Source organism: Corvus brachyrhynchos, unplaced genomic scaffold (genome assembly GCF_000691975.1).
Source record: "Corvus brachyrhynchos isolate BGI_N302 unplaced genomic scaffold, ASM69197v1 scaffold262, whole genome shotgun sequence".
NCBI classification, from domain to species: Eukaryota; Metazoa; Chordata; class Aves; order Passeriformes; family Corvidae; genus Corvus; species Corvus brachyrhynchos.
Window position 1 is genome coordinate 140,322 of NW_008236626.1, and position 13,537 is coordinate 153,858.

General features: G+C 39.7%; 1 protein-coding gene across 2 annotated transcripts in view; it reads left to right on the plus strand.

Annotated features, from left to right (window-relative positions):
• The window catches only part of MAT2B (methionine adenosyltransferase 2B), a 14,894-nt gene extending 2,205 nt beyond the window's left edge, over positions 1–12,689 (plus strand). Inside the window, exons 2-7 of one of the 2 annotated variants that reach the window (XM_008644208.2) lie at positions 2,795–2,989; positions 3,833–3,947; positions 4,240–4,392; positions 7,057–7,250; positions 8,188–8,301; positions 9,334–12,689. In XM_008644208.2, coding sequence (XP_008642430.1) covers positions 2,795–2,989; positions 3,833–3,947; positions 4,240–4,392; positions 7,057–7,250; positions 8,188–8,301; positions 9,334–9,504 — 942 coding nt within the window. In that variant the 3' untranslated portion in view covers positions 9,505–12,689. The remainder of the gene's footprint in view (positions 1–2,794; positions 2,990–3,832; positions 3,948–4,239; positions 4,393–7,056; positions 7,251–8,187; positions 8,302–9,333) is intronic. The other variant, XM_017726534.1, reaches the window with a different exon arrangement.
• The last annotated feature ends 848 nt before the right edge of the window (positions 12,690–13,537 follow it).

A 13,537-nucleotide genomic window follows, 5' to 3' on the forward strand; every position in this document is an offset into this window, starting at 1 on the left:
GCTGGAGCTGCGCCCTGAGGGGCCGCGGGTACCTGAGAACCGCAGCTGGGAGCGCCCGCGGGCTCCGAGAGTCGGGTCATTTTGTATCCGCACAGCGTCGCTGGAATGGCCACGGAGATGTTGTGCTCGGCAGCCCGCAGTGCTCGGGGGTCGCGGCTCCGGTCTCGGTGGGCCCGTGGCACAGGAAAGGGCTCGGTGATAGAGACCCCATGCGGTGATTCCACATAGGAGAATCCTCTGGGAGGCGCGTCCCTGCCTGCTGTCCCGGGCGGTGTCGGTGGTGCCCCACAGGTGTACGTGAGCTACCGCAGCAATGAGGGGTCATTGCGAGCCTTTGGAAAGCCCCAGGGTTTGCCTTTTGCTTTCTGTGACTGCAGAGGATGTCAGAGCGGAGAGAGTTCGGTCTCATGCTCCCTTCCCTGTAGTGACTTGTATCTCATCCTGTTATGCTGTAAATCTGTTATACCAGTAACTTCCGGGCTTTAGTGGCCATTCCTTAAAATTGGTGGTTTGAGTTCATAATGATTTTCTAAATAAAAATATAAACCTTGAAAATCTTTATGAAAAACTTTATAAGTACTTGTTTTCTGGTTTTCAACTTGAAATGCATCACGTTTTGCTCTTTTTATAAGTTATACTGTTATTTTATGTTTCGGTAGTGTCTACAAAGTGATCTGGTGTCTCACAAATTCTATTTTTTAATCTGATAATGCTGTGGCCTGTTTATTTTTATGTGAATGAGACTTCTAAACACAATACTTTTTTATTATTCTTGGTGAATATGGACATCAGATAACATTCAATTGGATGGTTCATCATAAAGCTCAAAATTGCACAGTGATTCAGTAGTGCTGTAGACCACAGAAATGGTCCTGCAGCTGGGTGATGTCCTTTGAGGGAGCAAGGTAGCATACACAGAAAGAGTTCATCTGTGCAGGTTTTGTATCACCAGATTGTTAAAACTTCTGGCAAGAAGAGGTTCAAACTGGTAATTATTTGGTGTTGGATTTATGAGAAACATCTATCATTTGTATTGCTCTTTCAGAAACAAGTGACTGGAATCAATTAGTCTTGCAGATAACAGCAACAGCATGCAAGCTGTGCTTGGTGAAAGCTGTGTTTGTATCTAGTTCAAGCTGTACTGCTGATGTAACATCCTCTTTAAGATATGTAAAATAAACTTAGATGAATGAGGCTTAAAAACGTCAGATTTTGCAAATGACACTTTGTTTTGTGTTGGTCACTTTCTACTTACTGAAGATGTTCAGTGACGTTTTTAGAGAACCTTTTGACTCTGTTCTGCAGCAAGTGTTGGATATTTATTAGCGGGTATTTATTGGCTGTAGAAGCCCTGATCATAGGTTCTGTGACACTTTGTGCAGACTTTGCTAAGAAAAGAAGTACTGAAGAAAATAGTAGTTGCGTGTTCTTGCTTGTGCTGTTTGAGAAGCCTGGGTAGTCTTAAAAATGGTCAATCAGCTTGTGTTCTCAGGTAAAATTTAAGGATAAAAGTAACTTTTTGAAACATCACTTGCTGCAGTCTGTCATTTTCTGGCAACTGTCCAGATGTAAATTACTAATTTTCTTCCAGTACTAATGGGAATAAGCCAGCCTTCATCTGGAGGTTTAGAGTTGAGAAAAATGCATGTGCTGTGCAGGGAACTTGAAACAATTGTTTTGGGGTAGGCTGTTTCCATCGGGCCCCTCTGTATATACCCTTATGGAACAAAAGCTTTGTAACTTCAAGGGTGAAAGACAGTAATTTGGGAGTGCTGTGGCTTCCTGTGCTGCAATCAAAGAGTAATAGTCTGGTACGATGCTTAGAAATTATTGGGCTGCTGAGATTGCATAGCAGAAAGCATTCTGTGATGTACAGAATTATGGTAAGTTGCCACAAATTGTCCTTGTGTGTAAAGTGGACAGGAAATGCAAGATTTATGGGTTCTGCACAACCAAAGTTTTTTCTGCACAGGCATGGTAAAGATATGCTTTCATTTTTGTTTTTAGCAGGCAGTTTTTGGGTTTATTCCTGGCAGATACAGACAGAAAGCATTAAAGGAAAATAAAGTTGCAGAGACAGACATGGATCTTGTGTTTGCTGTCTTGAAAAACTGGTATGTTCTAGTGAGAGGTGGGATGAAGTTTGTGTATGCTGATGTTCGCAGCTGTCCCACGTACCGAAATGTGCAGCAGCTGAAGTACAGCTTTAGTTTGTTGTATAGATTGAGAGCTGAAATTGTCAAATCACTTCCAGATGCATTTTGTATCTTGGTTTTACTTAGTATTAGACTATTGTGTTGAATAACAATGAATTACTCTTCTATTTAATAATAAAATTCAAGTCTTTAATTACTACAGTAAGTTATATTGTATTGCTGCAGGTTTTAATAGGCACAGTCTATCCAGAATTATTTGTTCTAGGATTTGGACCTTAAATGTCACATCTTTGGGGTCCATTTTCTAAAGAAGTTATTTCCCTCCTTTCAGATTGCACCAAGTCATCAGCTTTTGAATGAACTTAAAATTCTGTCTTCACTAGTGGTTTGGATTGTTGTAGAAGTAAATGAGTTTCTCACTGAAATTTTGTTTTCATTATCTTTGAATATATGGTTAAATAGCTGACTGGCTGCAGTATTGGTGTTCCCAGACGTTGGTGTTCCATGAGACACTCCAAAAGACTCAGGAGAAGCTTTTTTAATACAGTAGCCTCTGACTGTAGCCTTGCATACTTTTGAAGAAAAAACAGTGAAAAATTACACTAGAAACAAAACTTTTCCTGTTGTCATTTCCCTAGGAAGATGTTGACATTCCCAGTAGGCGAGTTTTGATCACTGGTGCTACAGGACTTCTTGGCAGAGCTGTGTTTAAAGAATTCAATGAAAATAATTGGAATGCAGTTGGCTGTGGATACAGGAGAGCTCAGCCCAGATTTGAACAAATTAATCTTCTGGACTCTATTGCAGTTCATGACATTATCCATGATTTTCAGGTAAGTTTCTGGAGTATAAAGTGGATGGGAGGGGTCCAGTAGTCAGCTGATAGTGCTGCTGAGTTCTGGAGCATGAGTGGGGCTAGTGCTTTGGCAGAACTCTGACAAAGGTGCGGCTGCGTGTTCTGCCCCACCCAGAGCAGAGGTTTGCTCTGTAGGTACAGACAGCTCTGGCCTTTGCTGTGCTCACTACAGTTAGGCTGCAGGCACAGCTGTACATGCCAGGACACTGGAAAGGAAAGGAAAAGATATGTGTGGGTTATTGACACGGTAATGTGTTAATACACAGTTCTGGGGAAGTGGAGGAGTATTTGAATACAGCAGCAGTAACTCGGTGTAGTGTGCAGTGTTCACTGCTTTTTCAGTCTAAGTGCCAAGAGGTATATGTAAAACCTGAAATACATTATACAGGGTGCTATTCTATAAAATAATCTTAAATGTCATCTTAATAATCTGCATATGTCAAATAAGCCATGTGTAAATAGCTTACCTAAAAATTTTTAGTACCCTTGTGTGTGTGAGAGATATGTCTTATATTAATATATATTTTACTATACAGAGTTAAAAAGAAAAAAACCCCACAACTTCAAGCTTGCTGTAAAATCAAAGCTACTGAAGACCATAATTGCACAATTAATGATAAATGGTTTTGGTATCTTGTAACAGCATGTCTGTATTGTAAAAAAATACTAAGGAAAAGGTGTGCCTCAGAATGCTGTAATTAAAAATAACAATGCTATTTTTTATTACTTAGTTTTGCCTGAGGGGTGTCATCGCTAGAGTTAGGGTGTAACTGCCATCTCTTGACATGTGGGTTGTTTAAAATTAGTCTTTAATTTCCAGCCTCATGTTATAGTGCACTGTGCTGCTGAGAGAAGGCCAGATATTGTAGAAAGTCAACCAGATGCTGCTTCTCAGCTCAATGTGGCTGCTTCAGCGAACTTAGCAAAAGAGGCAGGTAAGGAGACCATCTCATGGATTTGGTGTCTTGTTGAAGTCCTGCATCTGTTTATACAGGGACATCAATACAAGTAGTGTAAGTGTGAATGTCACTTCTGCCCTCAGTGTGCTGTTGATCTGTTTTCAATATGAGTAGCGTGCGCAACTCTGTGAAGGATCAGGGAACAGACAAAGCAGCGGGAATTAATGTGATGGAAGATGAGATCCTTGGGAGATTGGTTTAAGGGTCTATTGATGTTTCAAAGAAGGCATAAATTAATATAAACTATCTATAAACATTTTCTTCCTAGCTGGAGTTGGAGCATTTCTGATCTACATTAGTACAGACTATGTATTTGATGGAACAAGCCCTCCATATAAAGAGACTGATGTACCAAATCCCCTGAATTTATATGGTAAAACCAAATTGGAGGGTGAAAAAGCAGTTCTGGAAAACAATGAAGGTAAGACACTCAACCATTTTTAATACAGGCTTTCTATTTTTATATTAGCTTAGTAGACTCTTAAGTCAATGGTGAAGTTGAAAAACAATGGAAATGAGTTTCAGAGAAGAGTATGATTAGGAGTTGGTCTCCTTGCTCATGAGCAATTCCTCTTGCTTATATCTTAACTAAAGCTTTTATTTCTTACCTGTTCTGATCTTCATTAATGTTATTTGTCTGTCCCTGATGGACATTTGTAAGCCTTTGTCTATTGTGAATCTGCTGTTCCTAAGGAAAGGTAAAATACTTCATTCAATATATAGCTGCAGTTATTTAGGGAGATGTATTGCAAGTGTTCTCAATGTATGTTTACTTAAAGGGAAAACCAGACTTGTGATTCAGTAATAATACAGCTCAAATCAACATGGAGTCTTGTTACTCTTTGGGTTTTGCTCTATTACATATGCCAACAGGCCACCCATTTTGGTTTTAGTCACGTGCACACGTCAGATTACTGCTTGTAACACTTTCTAAAAGGTTAATAACATATTATGGTTTTAAACAACAGGATTTTTAAAATTTGTTTAAGTCTTTTCTTAATGAAAATTTGGCATTCAAAATAAACAAACATAATTTTAAAAATTCTTCTTAAGGGAAAACAGTATGTTCCCTTTAATTTAAGATTTATTTCTTGTATAAAACAGAGATTTGGCTGTTTCTAGTTAGTGCACTGTCAGTATCCAGTCACAGATTATAAGGACAGAAGCACTTGTATTTTATCAAAAATTCTGAAGAAAATAATCTCAGTGCACACGCAGAAGAGGCTTCTGATATGTCAGTATGATACTGACACTGTGCTTCTGTGCTTCCCAACCAGAGAACCAAGCTATTGATAAATTAGTGTGATGATCTTCCGGTAAGTAAATATATGCTATGTATGATGGATTTGTCATTACTAGTAAGAAAAAAACTTTGTCAAAAAACACTTTGATAGGAAAAGTCTTATTTAAGTAAAAATAAATTTAAATGACAAGTTACTCACTCCACCTCTACATTAAATACCATCTCCAAATTTGACTGTGATGCTGTTTGCTCCCTCTTCTAGATTGGTAACGAAGATAAGACTTTACCAAATCCGAGAACTTGTGGGTATCTTGCTAGACCCTTCCCCCAACTCAACACTGCAGCTTGGTTTTGTAAACTTTTGGAGCAGGATCTGTCAGGCAGCACTGGGTTGCAGCAGTGGTATTATTAGCAGGAGGAGTGCCGAGGTGGTGCTGAGTAAAGTGTTTGAAAATATGAGTTCTCTTGATTCATACAAATATAAGTATTTTCCATGTACTGGTGTTCCAACCAGTAATTTGCTGATATGGTGTAGGTAAAATTCTGTTGGTCAAATCTGTAGTTGTGTGAAGAACTGCCCTGTCCATTTCTGTTGTACAATGCAAAAATCTCCAGTAAGTGGGTTTAACAATTTTTCACAAAGATACTTTACTTTGGTTAGAAGGGGATACATGCTTATAAATATATATATGTATAGTAATGCTTATAAAACTACAAAGTGTCAGGAGGTTCTCAGGAGGTTACTCATGAGGCTGATCCTCTTTACGTCCCAGAGAGCTGAGAACAAAAGGAAGGCAATTGTCTTCTCAAAGAATGAATACTTCTAAAGCAATTAAAAAAGAGATGTTTCAACCAGTATTTAAAGAGAGGAAGAACATACCTGCTGAGTGACCAAATAAATGCTTCTAGAGCAGCAGGCAATCAGTGTCATGTTGGGTTTTCTATTTGTTTTTCCTGTCTAAGTACTTACTCTGGTTTACTTTTCTGTGAGAACAATTTTCGTGTTAGCTCTTTCTGTTTGTCTTGCCAATAACTATAGCATTTTTCTCCAAATATATTAAGAATTGCAACATTTTGATGACTTCAGCTTCTAATTTCAGGTCTGACTTTTTTGTTTTCTCTTTCAGCAAAACTATCTATTACTTTTAAGTAATTTGTCATAGCCTTGGATTTCTCTTCAGAGGCTTTTCGAGTCTTCATGACAGAGATAGACTACTATGATGTATTCCATCATGAAATATGCTTCTCTTTGCATTTTGTTAATTTAATTTCTCAAATCACTGTCCTGGAATCTAACATTATTTACTATTGTGTTCTGCGAACCTATTCCTTATTTGTCAAGCTTTTTATTTATTTCAAGGTTCATGTCTTTTTTTCTGGTAAATAATATCCTCCTTTATACAGGAGGTTTCTGCATGATGGGTGAAAAATCTTTGTAATTGATGGCTGAATTGATGACTTGTGATTGGTGAGAATTTGTCTCCTTGCTCTTACCCAGTGAGGATGGGGAGTGCTGGAGTAACTGCACAGAGCAGTCGGGTTTTTTAATTTTTAATTTTTGTTCTAATCCAAACAGGCATTTTTATGCTGCTAATGAAAGCTTCTTAACTTTCTGGAAATCAATGGCATAAGTGAAAATAAATGCATATAATCGTGGTGTTTATAAACTGGTTTTGATATAAATTAAAATTATATTCTGAGAGCCAACATACTACTTGCATTTTATTTGTGATTTGTAGATGCTTAATATGATCAACATATTTCTTAACGCTTCCAAACCACTTTTTGGATTATGCTGCAGCCTTTGTACCCACCCATGAACTAAAATATTCTTTCTTTTAGAAACCGCAGTACTTAGGATTCCTGTCTTGTATGGAGAGGTGGAAAGACTGGAGGAGAGTGCTGTGACGGTTATGTTTGATAAAGTGCAGTTCAGTAATAAATCTGCCAACATGGACCACTGGCAACAGAGATTTCCTACCAATGTCAAGGATGTAGCAGCTGTTTGCAGACAACTAGCAGAGAAGAGAATGCTGGTAAGAGCAAGAAATGAGCCTCTGCAAGGTGAAAACAGTTTGAGTTCTTAGCTTTGCTTCTGAACAACTGAGAACTGCACATCACCTGGACTACTTGCATTTCTGGAATGCTGGGAGGGAGGAAAGAACTGGCTGTAATACTGCAGGATCTTTACATGACTATGGGGGTATTGTGGTCTTTGAAACAAAAGTGATTGAAGGGATGGGACAGAACCTTCTGAAAATTGCTTGGTGTCTTCTGGTATAGAGGAGAGAATTAGAAATGCCTAACTTTTTCTGATACGCCTTTTACAAATTGCTAGTTTGAACTAAAAAAAGCCATGGTGGTTGAATGTAATTCTCAAAGATGCCCTTGGTTTATTGTATTAAGAACACTGAAGTGGCAAAACAAAGCCACGGGACCGAACTACTTCTTTGCATTTGTTCACCAGAGCATCTTCAGATTACCATCTTTGCAAGGTTACAGAATCAAACAGGAAACAGCCACCTTTATTTTTTCACATGGTAACTTTGAGAATATGGACCGTGGACATGGTGCAGTCGGTTTGATTGGACTTGTACAGGGGTTGCAGTTTAACATTCAGAATGTGTGTGATGCCTTTTGCCTTTTTTAAGTGAACAGCTGAGTTCCTCCTCCCCAGCTCTTTGACCTTGCTCAGTTGGTGAGCAGCTCCTTTCCCTCCTCTTCATTCTACAGAACATAAGCTGTTGGTGAAAAGTCAGGTCAAATAGAAGTAACACGAATTTCCAGTCTCAGTCCCTGGTCAGGTGCTCTCTGAAAGGGTACAGACGTTTCTAGAACACCACTGAGGTGCTGTAAGGTGCCTTTCGGGATAGGGTCTTGCTGGATGATAGTGCTGCACAGTTCTTGCACAGGAATTAGCCTGAGGGCCAGGTGGCTGCTTCCTTTCATCTGTGTTTCCTGTTTCTTCTTTAGGACCCATCAATAAAAGGAACATTTCACTGGTCTGGCAATGAACAGATGACTAAGTATGAGATGGCATGTGCAATTGCAGATGCTTTCAACCTTCCCAGCAGCCACTTGAGGCCAGTAAGTGATATGTTGTTGGACCTGTAGGCAGACAGATGTGCTTGGGCATTGCAAGTAGCAGGTCTCCCACTGGCTGTACAAGTGATCTTCCTCTTCAGGATGGGCTGTGCATGTCCAGCACAGCTGGATGTGCTGGTATCAAGCATGGGGAATTGACACACAGTGTCACAGGGGGCTGGCTGGTATCAAGCTCAGGAAAACAACAGCTATTTGACCTGCTGAATTAGAAAAATTAGTCAGTCAGTCAGTCTCCAGTTTCCCAGTCTGTAGTGTAATGGTATTTCTGCTGAACTGTTCCCCTGAGTCACAAGCAAATCCATACTTTTTTGTTACAGATTTATAGAACATTAACTTGAAGGTAGGGCTCTGTAAAAACTATGCAATGTCCAGATTTATTTCTGAATACATGCACTTAAGAACTACTAATTATTTTTGCTTTGTTTAAAACATGTCTCCTGCAGTTTTATTGACATTTGAGACTACTCTTAAAGACATAGTGATAATGTTGTGGGAATACAACATGTCAGTAAGATGTTATCTATGTACAAAATAAATTCCAAGAATTCAGAATTGGTGAACGCTGGAACTGAAATGTGATTTGGAAGATGGCAAGAAAAACAATGGAGAACACTTAGTCTGAATTTTTTCTGCCCAGCTCTATTTCTCTTCAAGTATATTGATCAAGACGTGGTTCCATTAACATTCTGGAGCATTCCTTACCTTGTGACAATAACGATAGAGTGAAAATATGAATGAAATGTAGAAAAACACAAACAGTAGCAGTAATTGAGTAAGAAAAATTTGCCTTAAGACACTTCACCTGGCCTGACATGTTGAAATAAAGTTAACTACAAAACAAGCAAATAGCAAAAAAATCCCAATCAAAAAAAACCCCACAAAATAGTTGGAAGGGAGGAGGGGAACATGCCTATATAGAAAACTGTGAAGAAAAAGTTCTAATGTATATATACAAGTATTCTGTCTCTTCTCATTACTTATTGGTGTGGGGTTTTTTTTATCTTCTGTTTTCAGATTACTGATAGTCCAGTTGTGGGCGCTCTTCGTCCGAAGAATGCTCAGCTGGACTGCTCCAAGTTGGAGATGCTGGGGATAGGTCAGAGAACGCCATTTCGAGCTGGGATCAGAGAATCACTTTGGCCTTTCCTTGTTGACAAGAGATGGAGACAGACAGTCTTCCATTAGTTTGTAACTTTTTTAGTAAAGTATGGTATGTGGCACTTTTTTAAAAGAAAAAATAGTTTTGTATGAGTGTTCTTAAATTGTGGCATTTATGAGCTTTCATTTAATTGGGTAAACAAATGGTCTTGCACTAGTGAAATTTAGCCTAAAAAAAGTTCAGTGACAAAAACTGAGCCTATGTGATGTCATGGATTTTTCCTTCCATTTGTACCAGTCTTAACTTAATATCTGTTCTTGGTGGGTTGAGATTCTTAGTAATCAGTACTGTGTGATGCTAAGAATGACTCAGATCGCTTGCTCACTTACTTTTGGCTGAAATATGTTGTTGATGCTTAAGGTCTGTGCCATTGTTGTATATACCATTTCTCCATTAAAGACATGGTCAGTTACTTTATTGCCAAAAACCTGAGTTTTTTGTTTTTAACTTCTGAAAGTGGTGTTCTTAGAGAGTTAAGCTGAAGTAGGAATCCTTAAATGTTTGTTTTGCTCTGATCAAAATGTTTTTTAAAAAAGTGAAACTTTATTTTTGCAATTATCAAGTGTACTTTTTATGCTTGAAATATTTTCAGAATGTTCTGTAAATTGAATGCCTGCAGCTTTGTATTTGTACAGTACGTTGTATGCATTTGTTTTCATGGTGACTTATAAAAGCTAGGGGAGGGTGGGGACGATGGGCAACCAATAGTTTTGACCAGGGGGTTTTTTGGGTGGGGAATTGGAGGATTTTTTTAATTATTTTTTTTTCTTTTTGACTGGGTGGTTGTTTCTTTTTTGTATGAAAGCACAAAATATCTTCATCTTTCCCTTTTTGGGGACAGCATTTCCAGCTGGCTAAATTAATGGAAGATGTTTGTTAGTCAGTACATGGGAGATGGAGAGGAAAGGTGTTTAAGAATTTGTAGCACTGTAGCGGCTTTTGCACAGACCGTTGGACCTGGCACTGCTGCAGCTTGTCCTGGAACAGCAAAGTGTGTGTGGTGAAGGTTTGCAGCATAATAATGGAACTGCAATAGTCTAATATAAGACAGTCTTTAGTCTGCTTAAGTCTATTCTTAAAGCTGGACTCAATAGCCAGATAATATGGAGCAAGAACATTGTTAAGCTTTGTTTCCTTTTGAAGTTGCAGAATCAACAATATAAATGTTCTGATATTGCTAGCAGATTATTAGTAAAGCTAGTAAAGGTGCAATTGGATGGTCATTTATTTTTCTGAGGTTGAAATGAAGGGGAAAGGAAAGATGTGCAGATTTTTTTTTTAATTGTGTGGGGGAGACACACACAAAAATAGACCAGCTGAAGGTCTTGTAAGGGTCAGCTTTACGTTCAGTCATTTCATTTCAACTGGCATACGCTAAGCATTCTTAATCCAAATTTGTTTTTATTCTGAAGTCCTGATACACACATGGTAACCTATCTCCAAAATGACAATAAATATATAGTGCCAGCATGAGAAACAGTTGTTGATTCTTTCTTTACCATCAGGATTTATCTGAATCATAAATGTTTGCAATTCTTGAAATCTCTGTGCCCTTTCAGTGTTAGGGTTTTTTTCTCTGATTCAAGACTTATTTCCAGAGTTAGATTAGGTTGGATCAGTTTCTCTGTCAGTGTCACTGCCTTGGAGATGTGATAAATGTACACACAAAAGATACAGAAGGCATTGAAAATATGAGCCTGTAATGTCCTGGGCCTCAGGGCTGGATCAGGAACATTCTATGTTCCTTCCCCTTGCAGGGAGCAGTTTGACCAGAAAGGAAAAAAGGATGACTTTTCTCCCAAAGGTAAAGGACTTAACTGAGATGAGATAGGTATTTTACTGGGAGGACAAAATCGAAATATTTGAACTTTTTTTTTCCCCACCGAGCAGATAAGTTCCACTGTCCAGTTACAGCCTGTCAGAGGGGTTCCATATCCTCAGCATCCCCCTTGGAGGCTGCAGTCTTGAGGCACTTTGCTACTGGACAGACACCTTGGCTGACATTTCCCTCCTTTGGTTTTAGAAATCTAAGACAGCACCAATAAATACTGCAAGAGGCAGTGGAACTGTCATTTTCCAGTCACTTTAAAAATGTGTTGCTGTTGAAAGAACTTGCCATACTCTTCCCTTTTTGTCTCTGGCTTTGTTTCTGGCTCTGTGGCACTGGAGGTGTTTGTATTCATCAACAAGGGCCCAGGAACCTTTTAGGGTCAAAACCATTGTGATTGCATGAGATACAGTCTTGGTGTTGGGAGGAACGAGAGGCCTCTTTTTACAGAAGCAGTGCCAATTTCTGCCAGGTTAGTGATGGAAGTATGGCAATACACAGTCCTGCGTGAGACCTCATTTGAGGGTTATCGGAGGTTTATATTCATTTATTCATTGCTATCTGTCAGCAGTGGGCATAGAGGAGGAAAAGTCACTGGTTTTAAAGTCTCATTTTCTGTTCAGGCTGCAACGATGCTGTAGAAGCTCAGCAGAGAAGGGGCTAATGTGTGTTTCAAACACCAATAGCTGGATGGCTGCAGAGTCAGCCAAGGACTGTTGGTGTCTGGTGAAGGGGCCATACAGGGGTGGGTTGAACAGCACTTTTCTGGGACAAATGTCCTTGTTCTGGCTGCTGGACATATACACAACACATACAGCACAAGCACAGGAATGTGGTCCAGAAGTGGGCATACATTTTTTTAAAAAGACCCCAAAGCTTTCTAACCCATTTCCAGAAAGGTCTGGAAGAATGGACTGTGTGGCAGTGCAAGTGGCTGCAGCCGCCCTGGCCCCTGAAGATCCAACAGACACCAAACTTGTGGTCAGGCCCTGAGGTTTAATGCCTCATTCTTATTTAGGGTGAGAGCCCATAATCCCCCAGTTCTGCAGTTTACATATTGTATGATTGGTTCATGTTTTCCCCTTCCCGTTTAATGTATAAGTTTGTTAATATTTATTTCCCCTAAGTTAATATGCATTAATTCTAGAAAGTTCTGTTGTACTCGACACCCCATTGGTTCCTTCCCTAAGTCCCTCCTTGGTGTTATTTCCATTGGTTCCCTTAGCCTCAACCCCACCTCCTGTCAAGTATCCAATTGGCTGTATCCCTTATCCCTGCCTTTCCTATCCCCACTATAAAATCCCTGGACACACTCAGATCTTTGCCTCGCCATCTCCTCCCCACATCATTTCACCTAAATAAACCTTCTGCATGGAACTTACACGGAGTCCCCGTTGTCTCTTCTTCGCGTCCGCCTGCATGCCTTCACACACAGCTCACAGATGGCTCCCTCGGGTGAGGAGCTCATCCCCTCCTGCGTCCTCTCTTTTTGTGTGGACCGCCTAGGACCAGTCGGGTTGCCGCTAAGACCTCTGGGCTCTCTTCGAGCTAGCACGCTAAACCTGACAGGACTGCATGACAACTAATTTGCATGGAAAGTGATAAACTCATCTCCAGGGCAGGGAAAACTTACCTAGAGAAAGGTACCCCCACCAAGCTCAGAACCCTGGGCACCCCATCAACTGGGTCAGCTCTGAAGCCAGGACTGGTGATCTCTTCTCCCTTTCTTCCTCTCTCCTCCTCTCTCTCCCTTCCCTTTCACTCTACTCCTTTATGTAAAACCCCCTGCTATGTGCTTATGTAGGAGGTTAGGGATTAACTGGTATCAATTTCCATGCCAAGCGTGTAATTCACTAATAAAACCTTGTAAGCTTTTGCAGACCCTCTGACTTTTGTTGTTCTTTGCAACCACAAGTGAATCATTTGAGGAAATTTCTTGGTTGTTTTGGGAAGCCCAAGTGTAAGAAGTGTTTGCTTTTCAGTAGAAACTGTGGAAGTGCCAGTGAGGTAATCTCCAAGGACTTTCGTGCAGAGCAGGACTTCGAAGCCCATTAGATTTATAAAACAAATTGTTGCCAGTTTTTCATTGTTTTGAGGTTTTTGTTTGTTTTTGCTTTTAAGGTTTAAACTGCCTCCTTGCATTCTAAATTTCCAATTTGCTAAGGATTTTGCAAACAAAAAAGAAAAAAGTAAATGTATTAAGTGACATACCTGGATTCTGGAGTTCTAGA